Source organism: Helicoverpa armigera, chromosome 12, assembly GCF_030705265.1.
Source record: "Helicoverpa armigera isolate CAAS_96S chromosome 12, ASM3070526v1, whole genome shotgun sequence".
Taxonomy (NCBI): Eukaryota; Metazoa; Arthropoda; class Insecta; order Lepidoptera; family Noctuidae; genus Helicoverpa; species Helicoverpa armigera.
This window is the reverse complement of record NC_087131.1, coordinates 6,442,635-6,469,660: the sequence shown is the minus strand read 5'-3', so window position 1 is coordinate 6,469,660 and position 27,026 is coordinate 6,442,635. Positions and strand designations below refer to the sequence as shown.

Genomic DNA, 27,026 nt, shown 5'->3' with positions numbered 1-27,026 from the left:
CCCTAAGACGACCCTCACTTGTTTATTGACTGTCACGCTTTTCTTTTGGCAGATTTTCATAAAACAAGGTTTTCCCCTTTGAATAAACAAAGATACACCTGGAACTATAAAGCTGTTTGGTTTTAAAATCGGAACTTTGGAGAACGATGTCAGTAAATAAGTTTTACAATACTTAAAACAGTGAGTTGCTCAAGTTTACACGGATCAGAATTTTACTACAGGTATTATAATATTATTTAATAATACTTTAGAATAATATTAACGCATTTTTCAGTGCCGTGACATTAACATAGAAGAATTTTATTCTTGGATAATATAAATTAAAATATTTCCTATAAATATTTAACAATTTAAGAAACCTGTCACTATCACACTCGGGTGGTGTTTTTATTAAATATTTTTTGCAATCAAGTTCAGTATGTTTTTTTTATGGATTTGTAGCATTATTTAATAGAATAGGTAAAAGATAATTCTCTTTTTAGGAGTTATTTGGTAGGCAGTTAACTTATTATTTCAATGGAATATTCTTAAAATTATGTCATCGTAAAGACTGGTTTTCCAATATATTCTTTAATGGGAAATTCAGTTTTTATGTTAATTAAAGTTTTATTCAGCGATTTTAAGTTACATTATAATGTTCTTTATAAAATAGTAAGATGAATATTTATTAAAAGAATAAATCTACATATATTCATCAATGACCGTAATGGATAACATTAAAGAATAATTCAAAAAAAATAAACTTGTCTATCTTTTTGGTTTCAGTTCTACTGTTTGTAGTCGACAGTCTTATTTTCGGAAGTGTACCTTATAAAAAATAATGTTAACAAAATATGATTCAAACGCAATATCTGATCAGATAGATCAGGCAAATACACTTCCCAATGTATTAGATTACAGTGACGTACATGATCTCGGCATTGAAAATATTATTTTACAAAACAATGCGTAAAAACATACTTAAAACATAATAAACTTAAGTACTTCTAATATAACAAAAACAAAGCTTTTAAAGTCAGTTTCCATCAATCTCATTAAACTATTAATTCATTGAATTAAGTAGGAACACAGTCTCTGCATTTTTAAAACAGTGCCCCTAAATAAAACCTACACGGGATGTGGCTACTAAAAACCACTTATTGTAGGTAGGTAAACAATGATGCATTGTAAGATAGGATCTATGACACGAGATGCAATCTTAGCAGGCATTCAGAGACTTCCGTGTATTTGCTCTCTGCACACAATTACCTCTGAAGATGCGCATTTGTTTTTTATTTATTGTTGTTTTTAAGATGTAGAGATTCACTGTTTTTTTATGTATAAGCAAGAATACCGAAATATTGCAGAATTATAACCAGCCACCTAATAGGTACGGACATTGGTTAACAGCACGTCAATATTTTTTTTTATGCTGCACTTAGCTCATGAAAGTTTTCCTGTGGAAAATCTCAAGTCAGCATTTGCCTTAAACATTCTCAAAACTTTAAGCTTTGTTTTTTAGTTATAACATTATAATAATATTAACCATCTATCCGACGACCTGTGCAAATATTAAAAGGTATACTTAAATGTCCATTCATAGAAATATCACCAGCAGTTTTAGCAAAACTGCCGACAGCGAGACCGTTTCAACTAATCCAAATAATAGCCGGATGTAAACACATCTAATTGAATGGCTTTGGGTGTGTGGCCCACGCCCATATTCTGCAGTATCGGCATACAGATCAGCACTCAGTGTAATCTAATCTCCAGGTATACGTACCTACTTACTTAATCCTTTGACGTAGCTGTTTGTGGTCGCAGACGTAACATAAGAGCGGCGCCGTTCCGTCATACGGCCAGCTAGGCTAAACTCACTTCTACTTAGGAGTATCAGTACTAAGGTACAATAAGGGATATGTTGGACAAGACTTGGAAGCTTCATGGAAAACTCGTTATGTAATTACGCCGCTTTTAGTTGGATATAGGTAGGTACCTAATTAAGTCTAAAAATGGTTTTCGTAATCGATAAGAAACACTAACCGTCAAAACAACATTTGTTTATAATTTTTAACTACGTCAATTTGAGACGAAAATACTGAAATCAGTACCTAAACAACGAATGATGAAATGTGTCGCGGATTTTCACAGAGCATTTCATTTATCTGACTCCATCATGTCATCTGAGGGCATGGAGTATTCCACGGTCGATAACTGTCTGATAAACACGTCAAGGGTTAAGGTGTGTCAAGCACTATAATTAGTTTGTTATCATCCCCCCCGCGGATAAACAATAAATTGCTATCAGTCTAGGCCGAGTAGGTACATACTTTTTGTTATTGGCAATAAGTTGTTGCCACTGAGTACTTATAACGTCAGTATCAAATCGTACGATGCTCTGATATAATATTATTTTGATCCAGTTTCTACACAGATTGTAAACATCAAAATATTGTGAAAATACGATACTTTACGTAAGTAAGTACCTAAATAGTTTTCAAGTTAGAATTTGTTGCTTCTATGTTGACAGATTTAAAATGCGTTAAAAATATTACCTACATCTTATCAAGACTTTTCTTGGTATTGTTCTAGAAACTTTACAGCCTGGAAGACACCAGATACTTTAAAAACAATTAATCGTATGACCGTTACGTTGATTGGTTTATTTTTTGTCGCTAATAGTGGGCGTTTGTCGCTTGTCATTTTAAATTCGCGACGCATTTGTTTTGCACGAGTACTTTTGATTACTTAACATTTTCACATCTATGTAAATACCTAATATTATGTACCTAGGTGCCAATGCACTGCTGTGAAATTTTTCATAGTAGGTAAAAAGTGTAAAGACCTCATATCAGTAGGTACCTACCTATGGGTTTTTCAGAGACAGTATTTTCATAGAATAAATACTTCAAAGATTATTTGATATTTACTTTCAGCTTATTTTTACAGACTGTTTTATTTGTATGTTTGAACATAGCTTTGTTATATGTTTAATTAAGAGTGATTTATTACTATAAAGAATTCCGTAGAATCTTAGAAAAATTCTTTTACATTAGGTAATGTAATTTAGAAGTATGTAGTTAGCATTTTGTTGTTATGCTATAGCTATGTTTGTATATATTTTTCAGGACATTGACCGTTTCACTCGTAAAGGCTTGATACTGTAAAATCCTGATTATTTTAATGAATAATAAGGTGGTTTCTATTGCAAAATACCTGGATTATATTTAGATCTAAACAGTATTATTTGAACAGCAGTCCCTCGGTTTTCGCTACTAGGTAGGTAGATACTTACATACCTATATTAAGTGAACCATTTTGTAGGTGCCTAGGTATTTCAGTAAAAAAAAACCTGAAGTTATATATATTGTAGTATTAACCTCCCACCTTGATGAGTAAAAATACAGTAAGCTTGCATAACCTTTTGCAGATAAAAGAAACTAATGAATCATATCATGTCACGCAAAGTATTATTTTTAGTTCAACCCATTATTCCTTAATCAGCGAAGATAATAATTACTTCATACGTCAATCCTGACCTTTCAATGAACGCTGGGGACTCATTACTGTTAAAATGATACCCGAAATGAACAATATCTAAGTCACATTGATAAAAGTATAAAGAGGACAGTTTTTTATTAAAAATGAGGTGAACTTTTAAGGTTATTGCGCTTTCTACAGACTTTTGCGGCGTAAAATGTTTTTTTTCCTATTATCTAAATTAGTAATAAGGTAATCACGGACTGGCCTTTTAGTACCAAAGGTAGATACCTAAATACAGCCCAAAATGCCTATTATGCTATCATCAACCCAAATCAGTGTTGAGTTGAGTTCTTGTTTCAAACAAAAATGCTTGTTTATAGGTAGGTACCAGCTTAGTTGCGGTTTACGAAATAATATTTATGATACTCAATATAAATCTGGACATATTTAGATGGTTCTTAGAAGAATAAAATTACTGTCTGTGGCGTGGCGGTTATAATGACCTCAAAAAAGTCAGCCGCAAGACAAAAGTGATGAGTATTTTTCCATAGCTCATCGTTGCACAAAAAAGCTTCCGCGAAAACTAGGTAGGTGCTTACAACATACAATGGTAGATACCTTAAAGAAAAAAACGCCTTCAGGAAACCCGATGTTGTCATCTCCGTTGACGTAAAGCGTACAGCAGCTGTGATTTATTATAATGGATCGATTAACACTTCAATAACTGGTTAAAAAGACAGATTGTCAACTGTTATGGGAGCTGACGACATTGCGATGACGCATGCGCTCCCATTAAGACGAACTACGTTATTCATGAATTTCACAAGGACCAACAATGGGTAAGTACCCACCTAATTTCCACCATAAAGGTATGACGCATTGTGACATAAAATTAAATGGGACTGATGAATGGAAATTGAATAGGTGCCTTCTACAATAGTGAATGACTGCATAGATTAGTAAATAGAATCGTAGTAAAATTCCAATAAAATTCAATCAAATGTTTTTTTATTCAGAGACTTAACTTTTATTCCCTTCATAAATACTTTATAACAAGGAAATTTCTGAAAGGCCACAGGCAGGCAATATAATCAAGATTTTTACAATAAGTATTAGATATCTGTCTCAATATATAGCCACACTATAATTGTTTCCGCGTTATAAAATTCAATTAAACTTATATTACTATCATCACATTCATCACAGATAGCCTATCAATTCTCATTTTAAAACCTTCCGGTATTATGATATATGAGAATTTCTTGTCGAGTTATTAAAGACACGAGCCATAAATCAACATTAAAAGGACAATGCTCAAAAAAAACCCAGGCCCGGCGCAAACGAAAAGTAACTCAAATTATAGGTAATAATAAGTAATGAAATACTGCATAGGAGGCATCATCGAAATCAATGGCTATATGTGTGAAATTGCTATTTGATTTTTAAAGGGGTAACATGAGCAGCTGAGGCTTATAGTTTAATTAAAGTGCTATCTGAAACAACAAACAAGTAATATGGCAAGTAATAAGCCTCTCCAAAAAGATAAATCAATACCGAAGTACAGCTCGGGACTTTGGGATGCGACGCAAGCCTTGTCCAAACCGGGTTAACTTCACTTTAGCAGTGTTCTTTTACACCTAAATTCTTTATACGAGGGAAAATGGCAGGAATGGCATATCAGGATATTACTGCTCCTGTATTCATGGGTGGAGGACATTGGGCTGCAGCGCCCACGTCACATTACTTACTTAGGGTGGGCTAGACATGAGGAACAGTTCGCGCATCCCGCAACATTTTTGGATCATGTCGTGTTAGAAATAAGGAATCGATGACTTTTAAGCGTTATTATTAAAATGAAAAGTACATTCATATCGTGTTTTAGTTCTATCATCTTATTATCTTGTAAAAGTAGGTAGAATAGTGGAGAAGTTGCCATAAACATATCATTATGTACACTCTTAAACCACAACTGTATCTGTTTGCTGTTCCTTTTACTAATACATTATGTTACCTCTAAAATCTCGAGTAGCAATGTACCGCAGATGTTAAAATTCGAATAGCAATTTCACACATATAGCCACTGATTTCGATAATGCCCCCTATGTAATATTTAATTACTTATTTTTACCTATATTTTGAGTTACATTTCTTTTGCGCCGGGCCTGGGTTTTTTTCTCATACTTCATGAGCATTGTCCTTTCATATCTTTATTTATTAAGTTATCTAAGTTAAGAATATTAAGAAAATTAAAATTTAGATACTTTTATTAAGGTACATGTGCGACATCTAGTAGATGCATAAGACACTAACTAAGTTTATGCCACCTGGTGGTGTAATGGAGTACTACAGAAAACTAAGTTAATTCGGAGTTTCAACAGGTGGCGCTAGTATCAAAGTACAATATTTACTACAGCGCCATCTATCAAAACTAAACCGAACCGCTTGGTAAGTCATGCAGCACATAAAATATGTTGAACAGCGCCATCTGTTGTATAAACTACGAACTTGTACATAAACTGACTGTTGTCATTTTATGGCAGTTGTAGGTTAATATTACTAGATGGCAGTAAAAGCAATTTTAATGATGAAATTGTTATTTTACCTGTATCATTGAGCAGGGCATTGATGTCCGTGGTCGACCCATCGGCCGACATTGCTGTAACAAAAAAGATAACATAAGTAGGTTGCGATTTACGAGTTTATTTTTCCATTCAATCTTTGAGTTACTTATATTTTATTTCAATTGAAAGAAACTAGTTTGAATTTTTTCCATGACATTTATAACAATGCTGGGATAATGTTTTCAAGTTGTACCTAACAATTTATTGGGCGGTAAGTAAATAAAATATTTTATACGATTGGAGCGCAAAAAAACATCGATTATATCAATTATTTTAAAATCTCGTCAGGATCATTTTCTAGAGTTTCAGTGTAACCTACCTAAGTTGTCAGTAAAATTTTTAAAAATTACTTTGGTGGAGAATAGTCGAGATTTAAGATCACTTTTTACTAGAGAATCTCAAACCCCCGAGCATGTACCTATCTAATGCAGTAAGATCGACATGCTTTAGGTTACGTGAGCGAAGGCCTGTGCCCAGCAGGCAGCAGTGGGACAATAAAAAGGCTGTAACAGCTTTAGGTTATTATCAAGAGATTCTCAGTCATGTCTCCAATACTACTGACAGTAATACTAGGTAGGTACCTACTAGGTCTGTCAGCAATCCACCTGTCAAGCGTAATTACAGCAATTTCCCATATGATCATTGTAGCGGTCATTGCGAGGCCCATGTTCACTGAGTTAACGGTGCAATATGGCTGTGATGACCATAAGAGCCATTTTAGTTTTTGCAAGAAGTGTATGTTCTTACTGAACAGGTCTCTTTGGAGGAAAGTCTTAGATGTAAAAGATAATGATGATTCTTTGAGGGCGCGTTTATAACAAATTATGCGTAGTGGATGCGTAGTCTTTCTTCGTGTATCAAATATCAAATCTATTAGAATTATTAGAGGCTTTGTGTGTACTTTTCACATTGCCTGTAAGAATTGGATAAGGGAATAAGGGAAAAAATGCTGATATTGCTCACGTCTAAGCTAAGGTTAGAGATAGATAATTAAGATAGATACTTCATTCGTTAAGTCTAGGACACCCTGAAAGGGTAACGGTATTGTCTTTCTAAAGGATGATTATGTTTGACACTTATTCACGCGATGGTCAACCTTTATTACGCTATCACAATGTGGGACCAACACAATCAAAATAATGCCCATAATTTGATATACAAAATCACGTGCACAACAGCCACTCTATAATAGATGTCATATTGCATTGAATTAGGTTTGTTTACAATCTGAATTACATAATTTGCAATGTCGATCGTAACTCGTAACCCCTGAGAGAGAAGGCCGCGATTGAAGCGTGTCGACGGGACACGGTCGATGACGATTTGGTCATTTTATATCATTGCCAGTACAAGTTGTTTATATTTAGGTACCTGTATAATATGCATTAGTTTTGATTCCATTTTTGATTAATTTACTTTATGGTGTTGTAGTGGTTTTGTGGCCTTGTATTAGGGCCTGTTTAGACAAATTGAAGCTGTGATTACCACTTCAATGTTAACACGTATTGTTATCTAGTTCATGGCATTTGATTATTTAACCATTGGCGCTTTTGGTAGGTGAGTTCATTACTTACCCATTATAATAGCAACGTGTTCGATCTGTCACATTTTTATTATGACGGATGCAAATGGTGCAAAGGCAGTTAAGTCTTTCACCCAATAGGCATGCATAGCATACTTGTTATCAGATTGTGATATTGTGTTTGATAAGATTGACTATGTGCAGGTGATAAGGAAAAGAAAATATAGTACGTTCGGCTTTCTGCCTATGTATATTTCCACATCTGTTTCTAAGCACTGTCAAGAAGCTTCATCTAGTTTATCCTTTTTTAAAATTGCTATTGATATATTGTGAATATTTATCTATATCTATTAGAGGTACACATGTCCACAAAACAGGAAAGGACATTTCAGGAGAGTAGAAAGAGAGAGTAGAGCCTTAAAACAAAAGAGCAATGTCTTGAGCAGTTACTTGAAAAGGTGGATACCATGTGCCATAAAAGTACAAAGATAGGTAAGTATACACCGTTAGTTTATACATTAAAAAATAATACTTTGTATGACTTCGTCAAACATCTATCAAATATGTACTTGCCTATGACAGATAAGATAAATGATACTGTGCAAACACTTGGTATGCGATTCTATAATATGACTATAAAGTTGTTTGACCTCTGCAAAAAGTTAATAAAAATATCCTATCGTGCATCCGTAAAAAATATGAATTATACTTTTGATTAAACGAATAATAACTGAAGAGGTATGATACTCCAACTTCTTATGTCCAAGTGTTTTTTTTTTGTGGCTACGTTAGCTACGTTTAGCAAATTACTTAAATTATGTCGTCTTTAACAAAACAGATTATGATCTGAATCTTTTTTGGTGACGGAGAAGACTGTAGTCAGACTGCTACTGACTAAAGCTCGTCGTTGTTCCGACTAGAGCCCCTTATGTACCAGAACCATGAATACTCTTTCGAACAAAGCCACAATTCTTGTAGGCTTCGAATCTAACTAAGGGCGTTTGGGATTATTACTATTTTAATTTTCAATTAATCTTTTCAAAACTGGAGGTATTCAAGGTAGGAATTAAAAGTGAAATTTGATGAATATGCAGATAGGTAGAATGTATTTCCCTACCTATCTGTATAACAACAAATAAATAACGGAAAATCAACTCACTATGCATATCAGCGTTGGTACTGAGAAAATTCCGTGAAGGCGCATCCACTTGCACCACTTAGTTTATAATAAAGACCGACGCGTTTATCTAAGCAGTAAATATCTAAATACATGGGTATTCCCTCATACCTAGTTAGATAAAGTTTCTTCATTCTATTGAACGACCGATATCAGTTTTCAAACTGCAATTATGAGTAAAGTAGGATATTGATTTACTTACATAATTTGCAACTCGTTTACTTGGGTGATTATGTACTTGATTGTGTATTAACTGATAGAAGACATAGATATATTACTGCCTATCCGTGTTCCCAGTACATATGTGATTTATAGTTCGTTAAGGTTCTATGGTTCTATAGCTGCGATAGATCATTTGTCGAATAATGATCATTTTAGCGAATTTAATAAACTTTTATCGAAAACATGTCCTTATACTCCTTTATAATTCAAGACCGTTTCTTCCTCAATTTGTTAGGACACGTTTTTGTTTTTTGTTGCTCATTTCTTATTCAAGCGGCAGGAGTTAGGACACGGATGCACTTACAAGCAATCTAAACCGATATTATTAAATACAAAACTTTCCATCAATTTATTTGAGAGTAATCAAATACCAAACTTGACGAGGGTCTCGTTAATATAATACAATTTGTACAAAAAGCGTGATACAAAAACTGTCAGGCGCTTTATATTACCTAAGTCCTAAAGCAAGGTTATATGGCTCAGATGCAAGGTATGGGCATTCCCCAAAGTCTAAGGCAAGCAAATTAAAATCTGCATTAATTGGTATCCATCCTATAGGTGCACATTCAATCTCTTTATCTCTTCTTTTCCGTGTAGTTGATCCCTCAATCACGAAATTTTTCTATACGAAGATTGGATACAGAAAATCTCCGTTTTAACAGAGCGAACATAACTTTCCCAGTTTGAGACTCTTTGTAATAGGTAGTTAGTTATTTGATCCAGTAAAGGCTCAATTATATACCTATCTATCTATTTTTTGCTTGTAAAAAAATAAGTGTATCATCTACAACATCCCGTCGAAAGCATTTGTAGTAGGTATTATATCGTAACCACAAATCGGTCAGTAGATCTACTACTTGTAGGCACAACCGCCAGTTTTTTTTTTTTCTGTGGACAGACTTGATTGTTCGGAACTCGATTTGTGGTTTTTATATAAAAATAGACACTAATACTCTAGTGTTGTGGTTTTGAATACAATTATAGTAATTGCTATAGGCTTATAGGATTATGACGTAGGTAATGTATATTGATAGCTTCTAAATATAAACTTCGAAATATTTTTTTCATGCTGCTGATTTTAGTACAATATTTTAACAAACTACTACGGCAATAGGTAAGTAGTGAAGTTATGTTGTAAGTACATACCATCCTTAAAATTATTACAATCAGCAACGAAAATTCTAGAACCACCTGACCAAAAAGTTCATAGACCATTTAATAAAAAAAAATCGCTGTAACGAAACTTAATCAACCATATAAATAAAATACCAATAGCAATCAAACTAATTAGCGCGCCGGTAATATTTCAAAGATTTTTATTTGCAATTAAAATAATTGTTATAACATGTTACATAATATAAAATGTCCTTGACCGTACATACAAAAGCGTTAACACCTACATTGTTGAAGCCGGTTATATTGTTTGCAAACAAATAGAAAAAATCAAATGAGTTTCTATAAAAAGTCTGCATGATTACTCGAGTAGTAATAGTGGTTCAAAAATAGGTTACAAAATAAAATTATTCAATTCATTGTCCGAACGAATTCATTGTACATAAAAACGTATCCAAATCAAAGTTTCAGTCAGAAAAATACTTAATCAGATCCGTTCAGTACATTTGTTTTATCCATCCTTGTTTTCTTCTGTTAATCTTATCTGTCCGCATTCTTGCAAATATTGTATCAAGCATTGTAGTGTTTGTTCATATGACAACTTCGATGTAGCATTGACAGATTATCAAAAACAATCCATACACTGGGACTTTTGTAGTAAATATTCATAAAATACATAACAATACTACATTAAATAAATATTGACTACACATCAATATTATTGATCATCAATATCTTCGTAAACCTTTTCAGACTTCTTCTCTTGAACTATGGACAGTGTTGTTTACTGTAGAACAAGTATTCGTATACCAAAAGAGAGTGATAGTATTCAGTGCAACCTTTAAACTACACATTCTTGAGTGACTGCAAATGATTCATAGGTACTTAACTTACTCCACCAAATACCTACGATTTCTGTTTTACGAGTAAGCATTGCGTTTTATCAATTCCTTCGACCACATCTTCCGCATATCAAATCTTAACACCTGTCTCCTCTACACATTGCGCTCACCAAATATTAATCGATATCGATCAACAGTTCAATAACAATCGGAAGTACAATAGGAACATAAACACGCTAAGGTCAATCGTACCAATTTGTATGCAAGAGGCATGGTGTCTACGACCCGAGCCTCTATGGTCGACAGATATAGGCAGTGTCAGTGACAATAATACATAACATGAGGTCACACCATTGTTTGTGTACTGTCATGTGATTAGTTCACTGTCGCGTGTTTTGGTGAAGTTCTGTACGGATCGTAGGTATTGCTAATACTTTCCTACCATTCTTTAGTCTAAGTCCATCATTCAATTTTATTTTATTTTATTGGCTCACCAACAACTGTTAACACTATAATTTACAAGTTTAAGACTTATGAGATACTTAATCTAGTGTCACAATTACTTATAGGTAAGCACCACATGAGGTGATTTATTGTGCGATAACATAAACATATATTTTTTTATATATTATATAAAAACGAATATTAAATATATAAGAGATATAAGTTTGTATAAACCTTCAGTTACTCATTACACATTACACTAGTTGGCTAAATTAGTTCTCGATATAGTGATTTTATGACTTTATTGAGCTTGCCAAGTGAATCCGCATACACGTCAACGAGGTCGCAACAGCTATTCAGCAATTTACAAAGTCGGGGTATGGCAGAGTTTGCCCCGAGAACAGTTCTACGTGAAGGCGGATAAAAGGGTGTTATAGGGGCGCGCGGGCATCTAGCAGGGACTCGAAAGGAGATTGCCACGGGGCAGGTCCCTTTTGTGGTATCGTGTGCCTGAATGGAATAATAACCTAAAAATATTGTTTATTTTTTTGTTTCCAAATTATTTTTTATACAATTTCTTTCACCCTGGGAATAAAGTTAAAATTAATTAATAGTTAAACATTACGTCGACATCCGTTTGATTGGTAAACAAAAAAAAGTTGCCAGATATCAAATAACTATTGAAAATTACGTATTTTAATCAATAGAGTAATCGATATCAAAACAAAACAGTTATTAAAAATAAAAAAATACAATTATTTTTAATTATTATTCTAACTATATTCATGATAAGTCTATATTGTTGAACAGATAAGATAAGATAGATAAGATAAGAGCGATTTTAAATTAAAATAAAAGCCTTACGTAATTTAAAAACTTAAATCGATTTATTAATGATTAAATATAATTGCTCTGGCAACATTTACTTGCGCATGTCACATCACTTTGACGTTCGTTCGTTGTGTGTTCGTGATTGCTTTGTATAATACGTTGAGTTTTGAATTCCGTATTTACTTAGTTATTATTTACGATACGTGCCTTTCTGCTACCACCGAGTTGAGCTAATAAGTTCCTCGCGTACTTACTTTATGTTTTGTGAGATAATTGACTCCTCTTTGTGAGATATTGACTCTAAGTGCTTGACTCTTGTTTGTGCTGTTCTTTGTGAGATAAAGTGCTATTCTTGGAGAACAATTTGACTCTTAGTGAAATCCTTGTGTGATATTGAACTCCCGAACTGTTTTTGTCAGAACTATGTCTACCCCAGCCAGAAGTCGGGCACACCGCCTGTCTTACCGACGCTGTATTAACTGTTCCCTTTACTAGCGTCTAATTTACGCCGGTATACAGTTGAGGAGTTGAACGAGCAAATGACAGTTCTTCTACGAACTTGGACAACGCCTACACCTGTAAGTTATCGTGTGCATAAACAATAATAATTATTGTGGACAATATAAATATAGTGGTTAAATGCATTATGCAAACTCAAAATAACATTTGATTAGAGTAAACTTAGCACTGTAAACTTAGTTCTTTATGAGAGTTTATGTATTTACAAGTTTAAGCAGTTATAAATATAGAATAGTATAGAATATAATCTTTTCCAGGTAACGTCAGATGATATCCTATGTATTGAATGTTATTTGCTGTTGCAAGAAAGGATATTGTCAAATATAACTGGATCCCACGAGGATATATCACCTGCATATGGTCACTTAAATGTTTGTTATGGATGTGGTATCTCTGTTGCAAGTCGGAGAACCCACAGAGTTGAGTTAGACTGTCCACAACGTAGCATGATTTTAAGATGGACTTTAGCACATCTGGTGAGTATTATTTAATAACATTCTGTATCATCACGCCTATAATCCCCAATCACAAGCGTGACGACGATTAGGCAGAGGTGTACCTAACAGTACACAATACATTTTGTCAGTTATGTTCTAAGTAATAACGGTGAGACCATGCAATCAACCAGGCACAAACCCAGTATTCCAGGCTCTTCTGGTTACTACTCATGAAATCTTAATGGAAATACCCAGAAACCCAATCCTGGAACTGAACCTGAGATCTCATACCCTGCAATTGTGTTTAACATTTTCTAAATAATGTTTCAGAAAAAATGCTGCATAGTTTATTTCTAATTGATGCTATTTTTATTCATATGCTTGCACAATAACAATATAGGGTTTGGTACCTATTCTGATATTCACTAATACCAACTATTTCATTTTAGGTTCCACATTTACAAAAAGTGTGCATTCCTTGCTGGTTAGCAGCAACTCGGGAGACGAGACGTTTGGAGGTTCAAGATTCAAACAGACCTGCAAGGGTCATGGATGCAGCTCTATCTTCATTAGAAGACCCCGAGATACCTGAACCACCTCCAATGCCAGCTCCAACATCTCAACCACAACAAGCATTACGAGTTCAATCTAAGATTAACTCACAAAGTATAAACGAGTTGCTGCAGCTTCGTCACTGTATGTTTGTAGGCTGTGATAATGATGAACGTCTTTTAGTACCTATGACTATAAAGGAACTGTTGTTATTGCAGTACAATATATATATACCTTTAAATGCTAGAATCTGTCATCACCATTTATATAGCAATCAGTGGGATGAACTGACTACCAACCTAAATGACTTTACTAGCTTTCAAGTTGATGATATATTTTCCATACTGGAAAGAGCTTCTCAAAGAAGTTTAGATTTTAATAATATTGCAGCAATGGATGCACATTTACGCCATTATTGGCTGGGACTTACAGAGATGCAGTTTAATGAAATATTAAATAGCCTTCCTACTTTACATAATAAGGTTAGAAATCCTAGCCTTGCATTAAGCACATTTCTTGTTAAACTTAGGACAGGGGACAGCAACCAAAGACTGGCAACTCTTTTCAATTGCCACGATCTACATTAGAAAAAAATGAACATTGTTAGGGAATGTTTAAAAGAACATTTTGTACCAATGCATTTGGGAGTTAATCACACTAATATACAAAATGTGGCCTCACGTAACAGGACTATTCCTGAAGGTCTATTCGGAGACAGTAGCATGGCTCCAGATTCTAAACCTGCTATTGTCATATGTGATGGTACATATGTTTATGTACAGAGTAGTAGTAACTACAAATATCAGAAACAGACATATAGTCTACACAAATATAATAATTTGGTTAAACCCTTTTAATCACATGTTGTGATGGATATATTTTAGAGTGCATTGGACCATATGAAGCAACAAAAATGACTCGACAATCATGAGTGATCTATTTCGTAATGAAAGTGGTCCAATGCGCTCATTTTTAGACAGGGGATGTCTTTATATTGGATAGGGATTTAGAGACGTGATCCCTGAACTCCAAAGCTATAATTATAAAACATACATGCCTGAGTCATTATTGGAAGGTGAATTTCAATTGACCACTGACCAAGCAAACAAGTCTAGGTGTGTGACTATGTGTAGATGGGTAGTTGAAATTGTAAATGGTCGCATCAAAAGAGACTACAAACTGTTTCGACAAGAATATTTTAACAGAGCATCAACACACCTTATGGATGATTTTAAAATTGTTTGTGCCCTTTTGAATAAATTCCACCCAACAATTGAAGATAGACCTGACGCTGCAGAGTATGTGCAAATTGCTCAGGCGAGATTAAACAGTAGTAATTATTTGGGGGAATTTATTCGAAGGGATAACATCAATAGGAGACGTACGGTTTTCCAAAACATAGACAGCAATGCTCCCCATTTAGATCATTTTCCAAGATTAACTTTAGATGATTTAAGAAGATTTGCATTGGGATCTTACCAATTAAAACAGGCTAGATCCTATTATGGGGAGCACATAAGAAGTAATGGTACTTATAATGTTGAAGTAAGCAATGATGTCTTGGAAGAGGATTTGCCCTTAATATTGGGTCAAAATAATTATTTAATTAGGACTAGAATTAAGTCCCGCCATGTGAGCCATAAAACATATTACTCTTATTTGTTGATAAGTAGAGATGAAGATCGGGCAAATTCTTTAGAAAGTATCATTGCTTACTATTGTAACTGTCTAGTGGGTAACCGTACGGTAGGGTGTTGTGCTCATACTATGACAGTATTGTGGTATTTAAGCTGGGGCCGCTTCAACAATGTGAGTGCTCCAGCTCAATCTTTGGACGAAATATTTTATGAAGAATAAATAGTTTATTCATGTTTTGTTTTTTTTTTATTTCCCTTGCTATTACTAAAATAATAATAACTATCAATAACGGTAATTATGAGTCTATACTAATATTATAAAGAGGAAAGATTTGATTAGGTAGGCTATAATTTATCCGGGTATGGAAAGGTGTTCCCGGGGACGCGGGTGTAACCGCGGGAAACACATAATAACAATTCCATTACTTTATGCATAAATAGAGACATAATTCCATGGTACTGCTATTTACAGTACATATTTCTATGCTCATAGTGATCTATAGTCCATGTCAATTTCTAATTATAACCTATATTCTTAAAACAGAAAAATAATGATATCTCTTGAACCAGGGTGAATAAATGAAAAAAGGTTTCTGATTATGAAAATGCAATGTTTTTCCTATTAGTTAAAATAAAAATCTTCAGGGCACAAACATTTTTCACTGGGACCCAACTTCCCTTACAAAACGGGCAATCTCCTTTGATCTTGCTCAATAATTGAGGGCAATCGATTTTATTTCGCAAGATTTTAATTAGAAAAAGGGAATCCATTACCTTGTGTCGAGATTCTAACGACACCATGTTGAAGTGAGCTAGTCTAGCTGCGTATGATCGTTTTTTTTAACTATTCCCGCTGAATAAGCTAGATGCCAAGGTCATGATTACTACTCGTACACGTACAAAGTGAGGACCCATAGAGTAATTCACTAGCTATTGTACATAAGCATGGCCCACATTTTCCCCTAAAAATTGAGAGTAAAAAAATATGACTGTCGTTATAATCACGACTTAGGGTTCCCTTCAGGGAAGTTAAATATTCTGTCTCTTTATAATGATATCATAACTTTAGCCATGTGGTTCGCGCACGTGTTTCAGTCGACACGAGTTGTCAGAAATGTTTGCACGCAATTTGTCACTTTTTACTAGAGCGTAGTACAAGAAACATTATGTGTGAATCATAGTATCGCACACGGGTAGAGTCTCACTTCAACATAACAAAACAAATATCCATTAAAACGCTATGATTTCAATCTCATAAACAATAGCGCTCGATCTAAAATTTTAATAACCCTACAATATTCACGTGTTCAATGGAAAATTCAACCACAGAATGTCCTTGGGAAGTGCAATATGTAAATGTAGTGTAACTTAAGAATATAAACAGACTCTTGTACTGAATGAGACAATCATACAGTCTGGTGACTATAAAAATTAACACTGAACTTCTGACGCCATAAAGAGAGTGTTTTAATGGTGACGAGGCTAGCTGTGTGGTTTCATTTCTGTGTATTGTTTTGCGGTTTATCTGCAGGGTTAAGTACAACTTATGTCATAGGTACTACATCATTATTTTTTTAATTGGCGAACTTTAGAGTGACTTTGCTACTTTTAAGACCTTCTCTTTAAACTTTAAAACTAAATCTTTATTTATTATTATCTTTAAGTCTTTTGGACAACAATGTAAAAAGTGAAAACTATTTTCTACGAAAGTAAATAATCGGGTATGCCAAGCATGCTAAAAAACTGTCCATTCGATATCAAACATATTAAAATATTAAATAAAATTAATGAACATTGCTAGTTTTCATTACCAGTATAGGGAAATAAAAATAATTCAGACTATGATTAGAATATGCAAATAAATAATGCAAATCCTACGATAAGAAATCGACGTAATTACGACTGATCTGCATATGTAAAGAATTAATCTTTATCCACTCTGATAAGAAACTACATACAAAGTGAAAACTAACGTGAAGATTGATAATGGTGATTAGTAACTGTCTGAACTGCTAATTTATGTAAATAATAACAGTTCCTTTAGTACTTAATGGGTGGAGATAACTTGGTCTATTTAAAAACGTAAGGGCCTAAACTTCTAGGGCTTATCATAGCTAGCTTAGTTCTGTTGACTTGTGGTCTTTATTTTTACTCACATTTCAGTGATCTTAATTAACTAAGTATTAAAATATGGTTACGGCGATGTAAACCAAATTTGTCTTCGACCATTGTGTCAAACGTACACCCCAGAACAATAATTTGGACCCATTATGGCTCCTTTTATCTGAGCGCGTAAAGAATTTTCCTGAGCACATATAACCATTGGAAAAAGCTTACATATTATAAATGCTAACCACGTTTATTTGTCAACACTGTATTAGCCAGCTGATTAAATATATAATATGTTAACTGTTCTAAAGGTCAAAAGAATCGTAGGATCAGTTCTTCATATGCAAAACATAAACAAACAATGAAATTGTTTCAGAGATAATTTATTGCGTTTCTATTTACTCAGAAGAAAATAATATATAAGACAAATATTCATAATATATTTACAGTAATTACAGGTTCTAATTTTATAAATGACTCGTGTTATTTAAAGTTATCAGTAATTATTGCAACGATAAATATGAGGACCACACACGTTTGCTGGTATTTAATGCTATATATCTATCTACCTCCTAATCAAAATCAATAATTTTCCGAAAAAAAAGAAAAAAGTTAACGAATTGACCCCCTTTGCACGCCTGTATATTGGGTACCAAATTTTAAAGAGACCTAATACTTAAGTTAGGTCTCAGGTTTGACAATGATAAAAATATGAGCACGGACTAAGCTCCACTGGCCACTAGTACATTCAAGTACAACATAAGGTAGTATTGTAATAAGCACTATTGATTTACAGCTGTGATTTATAGTAAATGTCATTTAATCTATATCGTACCACTCGATGGGATATAAAGCCCCTTCAGTCATTATGATTGTCTTTACTACTTCAATGGTGCTAACATAAAGGATATGTTTGCCGCAAAAGTGTTTGTTCAGTGTAATTGAAAGACACATAAACACAATTCTAATACTTATGAATGTGGAAGTACCACTGACCTAAGTAAGTAAGTCTGACACCAGTCTAACCAAGGGGTATTGGGTTGCCCGGGTAACTGGGTTGAGGAGGTCAGATAGGGCAGTCGCTCCTTGTAAAGCACTTGTACTCAGCTACATCTGGGTAGACTGGAAGCCGACCCCAACATAGTTGTGAAAAAGGCTCGTAGGATGGAGGATGGATATGAATGCGAAAGTAATTCTGTCAGTCTTTCCAACTTTCATGCCAATACTACTAAGCGATATTTGATACGCAGATTGTCGAGAGCCTAAACAAAAGACGTAGGATACTTTTATTTGCCTGCAGCACATAATACCAAAAACATTTTTTCTTAATCTAGGTATTTATATATTTAAATCTCAACCCACTGACTTTTAATAATAGAACTGTTCAGTGTCAAGTTTTCCATTAGTATCATAAGACACGTGAGTTATCACGTTGGTCGTTTGTGTAATGTGCAATAAATCGCCTCATTAATTAAAGGGTACCACACAAAGTCAATTAGCATCTATTATCTATCTATGCATAGATACAAATGTTCCTGGAAAACCGTTATTAGAAATATATTTTCTGTGGCTGTTGTGTCAAATTAAACTTGACTTCTTTGTTAAATATTAAATTAATATTTAAAAACAAAATTCAGAAATCAAGGAAAAAATACTCCATTAATCTAACATCTCCAAGGATATATTTTACGTAATGGCAATATCAAGTGGCTTTAAGATTACCTAAACTTAAGTATCACCAATCCATTGGCAATTGTTCTAATGTGGAGGAAAACAATAAAAAATGACGTCATATTCACGTGCAGAAAACCCCCTTATTTCAAATATTCTATTGTTATCATTTTAATCACGTATTCCAGAACTCTTGATCTGCCGTCACAAAGGTGGCTTAAGTGTTTATATCGCCCTCTTAAACGAGTTTTTCATGTGACCAGTAATTTTCCTGTCTACACATAATTAATCAAAGACAACTGAGGAAAAGGCTGTAAAGTCATTACAAATAATAATCTATTGAAACTGTATTAGGAAAACGGACCATTCAATTAACACGTAATTTATACATGTCAACAGAGGAAAACAGTAGGCTCTGTAGTCATTAAACAACTATTGAGATGACTTTTGAACAGTGGGCTTACCAAAGAAAAAAAAATATATCAGTTTTATTCTTGTAACGTACACATCATTAGGGAAATAGACCGTTCTATTACCTATCCGGAAACTTCGCTATCCATTGAATTCTAACTGGCAGCTTTTGCAATGTATCTACGAGAAAGACCCGGAAAATTATTAAAACAAGTAGCAACCGTATCTAGCTAATGATCTTAATAGGTTTCTGCCAATATTGATTTAAGGCTGTGTCCTAAGTTGGCGGTGCGATGCGGTGCTGTACTGTGCTATGAGTAGGTAAATGTTACCTAATGATAAAACGTCGAACGGACTTTTGAGTTAATGAAAATGTTCTAGCTAGTTAAGTATTATGAAGCGCTCATTTAATTATTTAATACGATTTTCTTAAACAGGGTTCCATAGAGTTTGTACATAATATTAACGTTTTTAAACAAAAGAACTCAACCCAGTTTTTTGTATTTTTTTTTTCTGATAAAATTATTTTTTCTCACTCATAATCTCAAAACCACATGGTAATCAATCGTGTACACTAGCCTAACTACTAGGGGTTACACCCAATACGTCTAAGGTTACGCAATGAAAAACTCGTTATAATCATGTGCGGTACCTTACCGGCAACTAGCAACAGTATCATACAGTTAATTTAATATCAAAGATAGATGACTAATACCAATCCGGTCTCGAACAACCTACTCGTTTTAAGTTATGAGCGTGAAACAGTTCAGAAGTCATGTCTTGTTAGAATAGTGTTAGTTACATAAAAGGATGCAAATGGGTAGATAATAATTGTTGTAAACTGTAGGTATATAATGTAGCAACAAAAATTTTGAAAAAATAGAAGACTGGCTATATTGCTGTTTTATTGAGATTATTTCATATTTCATTATTCATTTCATTTCATTTCTATACCTTAAAATCTCTTAACAAATCCGATGATGTTGACATGGCATATGAATTTAGTATTTACTTTACACCTAGAAACTGGAAATTTAGCATAAAGGTGTGATAACTATAAAGGAAAAACCCCAAAAGTTGTATTAACCACTTCTCACTTGCAATAATTATTTATGGATTTAATTATTTATCGGTAACATATACGGTATCCTGTATTAGTTACCATAGTTGAAGTGATTACGATATTGCATTTTTTATTCAATCATTTTTGATTGGGTACGAAGTCAACGCGTTAGTCTAGCTGGTAGTTAATTCAACATACATACAAATAAGTATATATATCCTATAAATACATATAATCCTATTTACCTAAATATATTTCCCAATAAAAATAACCCTTTTTGTAACATTTTATCCTCAACAAGACCGAACGTTTATTATTGTGCCATAAGTATTTTTTACGGAAGGCTTCTTAACATAAATTAAAATAATATTACAACTGTCAATTAATCTTAAAGATTTATTTATAGATTGAATGAATAATCACCTGCGTCAACTACCAAATAAATTGATTTTCTTTAATAAATCATTTTTGTAATATTTCCTTGAGCAATAAATTGTCAGTTTTTCCTGCTTCGTTAGTGAAAATGGGAGTAAGAATTTCATATACCAGTAGTCTGGTAACTTTGACTATATTTTACAAACCGCAAATTCAACCACAATCCCCGGGTTTACCGAATGAATGCAACTTAACATCAAGACTGTGGGTAATTTTCGTAAAAGCACGCAAGCTTACACAAAGTTTAATTACAACATTTCTCAATATCCACCTTTACTCAACTTGGTTACTTGCAAAATATTTAATAAATGGAGATCCCAATAGTTAAATGGAAGTATGAAATACTAGCCGTTTTCTGAGGTTTCACCCGCGATCCGTGGTAACTAATGTAGCCTGCAATAATATAGCGTTACTCGGGAAGAGTCTAGCTTCCCAACAGTGAAAGAATTTTCCAAGTCAGTAGCTTTGGAGCCTTTCAGGTACACACAAACAAACAAGTCAAGTGTTTCGATAAAATAATTGTAAACCAATGGAACTCAATTTTTATGTCAACTAATAGTTCTCAAACAATACCTAAATGAAATCAAATCTTTATTTTTACCTTCATATTTTATTATTTTAATCTCATAACACGGTAACCCAAAGTGACTAATAACAAAGCTATTGACATACTTTCTTCATATCAAATGTGTTGCAAGTGATTTTTCTTATCTGGAAAGTTTACTTATCGTTATCATAAACATGAATTTCAAGATGTCTATTTAACGGTTAATGGCCTTTATTTCGCGTAAGTAAGTTTTTCCTCAGTAATAGACTTTTTTAAATCGTAGTGATAATATGGGTTGAATAATATGACTTTTTTAATGATTGGCGAAAACCGTGTTATTTGTTCTTTTATTTATCCTATCTTATGTCTATTTTTAGGCATTAATTTTACTTGCGCATTACACAATTATTTGCCGTGACTTAAATATAAACTATTATTAAGCATCTTGAAAGAATTACTGGCTCTGTACAAACCTACAATCATTTTCAAGCAAAATTAATGTAAATCAGAGCTATATAATTTTCCACGCTAATGAACGCCACGTGTAAAACGAAGATAACACAGTTAATGCACAGGTACGTATAGTAATTTAATACTTGAACCTTGATCCTTCCAGAATACGTACTTATGTCTGGGTGGACAGTATAAGCCGATTAATTTCTTGACAGTCTTTAATGCACTCCACTCATGCTATTGTAATCTTTTCATTATCGGTAGTTCGACAGCATTAATATGTTGTACCAACTTATGTACACCAGCGTTGTGCGTAAGTTCGCTCGTTCGTGTTTGTAACTTCTGAGCCTGTGTTTTTGCGATGACGTGTAACAGCGAGGAATTTAAGACATATAGCACCGACTCCAAACATACCTAATTGGGAATAGGTACTTACTCCCATGCAGACCAGACAGTGTAACTCAAATAAAAGGTTTTCAAAAACGAATTCAGAGTTTATTGACACGTATCCCAACCTTCATACAACCTACACAGAGGACTCAGCTCCTGGAAATGAAATTTCGTACCATAGTCACGATCCTATTGATAAAACAAGGATAACATCTGACAGGGAAATCCCTAGTACCTACAAAGCATGCATTCCATTTGGCACGTATTTATTTATACATGGTTTACGATCCAATTTGAATGCAGTGTGTCGATCCTAATAAAATAAATGCTATTTTTATAGACGAGACAGACAGAATTATTGTATTGTCCTTAATCAATGAGGATAATATTGTTATGACAAAGTCGTATATGGTTTTGTTGAAGGTCCATTTCAATATTTATGAAAATAGAAGTAAACATTTCAACTATTTAAATACACCAAATGCATATATACTGATACTTTTGCGAACAATTTGATTTTATTTGATTGATTAGGAAAATTGTTGCTATATTTTTTCCTTTTTAAATACAAGTACTCCTACATAATATCAGGAAAATTGTATCAACAGCTCTCTAATATAACTACGCAGCTAGTACAATAAACCATTTTCAATACGAACCCAATTAAGGCTCTAACTTTTTTTGGGCGGTACCTTATTACAGCAGTAACAATAACATATAGTTTATTACCATAATCAAATTAATCATCAGATATAGTCAAGGTTATTCTTAATACAGATGTTTTTATACATAAAATAATGAGAAGATTGATAATTATAATTAAATCTGGACATAATTGTAGTAGGTACTCGAAGCATGGTAAGTAGGTATGTGCATATTTTACATACAATCGTATCTATTTTTCTGCTTTAAACCATAAATAAATTAAACACAGGAAGCAAATAAAATAAAATGTAACGACGAAAAAAAACGCTAACTTTACTCTCATAAGAAAAAAGTCCCTTACCTTAACTTACCTTAGTGTATAACAGTTTTTTTTAATTTTTTTTTACCACGAGTTTGGTTCTAAAGGTTCTCACTGATTCTCACCTTCAAGTTGACGTCTGTCAGTACATGTGTGATAACAGGAGATAATGTTGTTTGATAACAAAACAATAGAGATTCCAGTATTGTGATAAATTCAACTATTTGCCATAACAAGTGCATGGAACGTGATTGCGAAGGATCATTTTATTATACGTAGATTGTTGCGTATCGTTAACTGCATCTTTTTTTGCATTTTAGTTTGCATAATTGCTGGTGTTGGTATTTTTTATTAATTTTTAATCGCACAAGGCATGCAGTAAAATAGCTATGGTGATTAATTCCGTAAAACTTTAACGCGTGTCATAATTAGGTACCTATAGATTAACTAGTAGTGGCTCCTGGTAACTAAAATGCATTTAAATAATTCTGAGAAAAATATCGCCTGCATTACGCAGTCAACACCAAAATGCTTGAAAGTAAGTAGGTACCTACCTACTGAAAGCAAATTAAACTTATTTTGAACAATTCTTTGTTTAAGAAAACTTCGATGTGAACCATAAAACAGAAACATCAAATCTAGGACTGGGGTCCAGCCCAGTCCCGAATGCATCCAGACAGGTGGGCCAACATTGGATGGATGACGGGGATGGCCCCGGAAGAGATAACGAGACGGCCTACAACCCTTATTGGTGGGAACACTCAAAACATCGACAGGTACAGAACAAAATGGGGAGGCCTTTGCCCAGCAGCGGGACAATTCAAGCAAAAAAAAATCTATACACATTTAATAAGTTGCCACGTTCTTAATTCTATGTCTCAACTGTGTCACGTTATAGGAAAATGGCGAGGAAACTTTATATCTTACACCGTACCTACGTAGTTAGTATCATAATTGATTCGCCAAAATTGTTAAGAGACAATGAGTAAGTTACCGTTGCTCATCCTTTCTATATCTACCTGTTTGTTTATAAGGCAAGAAATCTTTGTCATACAATGAGTAGAATATACTACTCAATATGTTTCTGTTCTCATATAAATCAATTCAAATGACACCGATACAAAATAATTTCACGAAGGTATTTTGTTAATATTCTATGACAGCACCCATAAAATATCGCCGCATTTGAATATTATAAGTAATAAAACATTTTTGTGATAAGAATACAAAATATTGTTGAATAAATTATTCTGGCATTCCAAATTACAACTGATGTGGTTCGTAATAAAATGCAAAGTAGGTACTGACGTGACGTCAAATGCTTCAAAGAATTGGCCGTGCAACGCAACGTGAGTTACTTACTCTATGCACAGATTATCTTAATATTCTATAACAGAATGATCGAATAGATACATTTATTTAGTAGTTAGTGGTGTTGAATTATTTATAATGCCAAAGATATGTAGATAGACAGGGCACGCTGACCTACGATGTGACTTCAAACATAGAGGAGATTTGATGTCATCATTGAGACACGGACCTTCCGAAAACAGCTAAGGATGTTTGCTTGTTAGCATGTTTAGTGCATTAACACTAACAAAACCCATAGATAGACATCGTAACGTCAAAAAGCATTTGACATAAAGTCACGAGTTTAGACCAATGACCTATAGACAGCAGATGGAACAAAATGTATGCGGAAATGCAAATGTATTGCGCTACGCTCGGTTGATCGAGTTGATTTAATATAGCATACCTATAGTCTGGCATAATATTACTGTAAGTGTAGGTTGTACCAACACGTTTTTCTAATCATGCTACACATGACACAACAGTACCTCCCACTAAGAATGATGTACGTAAATGACCGATGACTCTAATTAATATTAGCGTCTTCCTTTATTTAACGACTAAGACTTCTGATTTGTAAAGTCGCAATTTGTTTTGGTGATTTGCAATCTAAGATAAACAAGGAAATCGTTAGTAGAGCTACGCAAAAAGCAAATCTTTTGCAAATGAGTTAGGTACCTACAAATATTTTTATAGAATGTATGTAGATATCATCATTATAAATTGAAAACTTTGATCATTTATTTACAATTGTATATTGTTTCCGCTTAGCAATATATAGGTATCTACAGAGATGTATTTTTATCGGGTGAAAAAATTCTAACACCAATTTATTTCAGGTTTTGTTTTAAGGTACTTGACATTCAAAGTGCAAGAAAGCTAGAAAGGCAGGCGAGTGCATGTCCCTATCGACATTCCCTCCCGTCTGGAGGGTGAGTCAACCCTTCAATTATTTACACCCCTCCACTAGGGGACAATATTTTCAACCTCACTTTGATGTGACTGAAAACCAGCCGTAAATCCGTCAAGTTCATATGCAAATCCAATTAGTTAGACTACGTCGAAAATGTCATATTAGTAGAATAAGAGGTGCATTTTGATTTTATGTTAAATCTTAACAAGAACCATTTGTTTTTTACCTACAAATACAGGCATATAATAAAAAGTCGTGGTGGCCTAGTGGGTAAAGGACCAACCTCTCAAGTATGAGGGCGCGGGTTCGATCCCAGGTCAGGCAAGTACCAATGCAACTTTTCTAAGTTTGTATGTACTTTCTAAGTATATCTTAGACACCATTGACTGTGTTTCGGATGGCACGTTAAACTGTAGGTCCCGGCTGTCATTGAACATCCTTGGCAGTCGTTACGGGTAGTCAGAAGCCAGTAAGTCTGACACCAGTCTAACCAAGGGGTATCGGGTTGCCCAGGCAACTGGGTTGAGGAGGTCAGATAGGCAGTCGCTTCTTGTAAAGCACTGGTACTCAGCTGAATCCGGTTAGACTGGAAGCCGACCCCAACATGATTGGGAAAAGGCTCGGAGGATGATGATGACAGGCATATAATGGAATCATCATCATCATCATCATCAGCCTATCGCAGTCCACTGCTGGACATAGGCCTCTCCATATAATGGAATGCTAGTAAGGAAAAAATAATGTTACCCAGATCATCGATTGATTTTAAAAGTAATATAGTGTTCTAACAACGTGTGAAATCTTTCGTCGATCGCAACGTATATTACCAAGCCTTAAGATAAATTACACTAGGCAATATAGGAGCAATAACTGATAAATCGGATACATGCTTTCAAGTCATTATCAATATACAGTTACAATCATTACTTATTAGGTACGTTTTGCAAGGTTTACACGGCTAACTGGTTGTACCGAGCCATATAAGGGTTAACTACGTACTAATATGTAATGTAATAAATGTAGGTACAATATACTATTTATATTTGAGGTACAGAAAGGTTTAGTTCTCACAACACTAGAGATATTGGGAGTGGTCAGTGAACAAAGTTAATATTTGCGATTTGTTCGTCAATTGTTTCATTTACTACATATTCGCGTTCTATATTCGAAAAAGTTTGTAGGTATTCCAAATCCAAATGACAATAAGAAAAATATTTTATGCCAAGACAAGCAACGATATACTTAGCTGAAATCCTTGCAAACTATCACCATTCACATAGGTATCCAATTTCTTTTAATTTTCGTGCGGCTAAAATTACTACCGCTACACATAAGTGACAT

General features: G+C 33.9%; 2 protein-coding genes across 4 annotated transcripts in view; one reads left to right on the top strand and one right to left on the bottom strand.

Moving 5' to 3' along the window:
• The window catches only part of LOC110373722 (uncharacterized), a 190,206-nt gene that overhangs the window by 75,878 nt on the left and 87,302 nt on the right, over nucleotides 1–27,026 (bottom strand). For all 3 annotated transcript variants that reach the window (XM_021331066.3, XM_021331073.3, XM_021331080.3), the window contains one exon: nucleotides 6,065–6,118. In XM_021331066.3, coding sequence (XP_021186741.1) covers nucleotides 6,065–6,118 — 54 coding nt within the window. The remainder of the gene's footprint in view (nucleotides 1–6,064; nucleotides 6,119–27,026) is intronic.
• Nucleotides 11,870–27,026, top strand: part of LOC135117647 (uncharacterized) — a 72,327-nt gene continuing 57,170 nt past the window's right edge. The window contains exons 1-3 of the mRNA XM_064037250.1: nucleotides 11,870–12,812; nucleotides 13,011–13,229; nucleotides 13,640–13,886. Of these exons, the coding sequence (XP_063893320.1) occupies nucleotides 12,774–12,812; nucleotides 13,011–13,229; nucleotides 13,640–13,886 (505 nt within the window). The 5' untranslated portion in view covers nucleotides 11,870–12,773. The remainder of the gene's footprint in view (nucleotides 12,813–13,010; nucleotides 13,230–13,639; nucleotides 13,887–27,026) is intronic.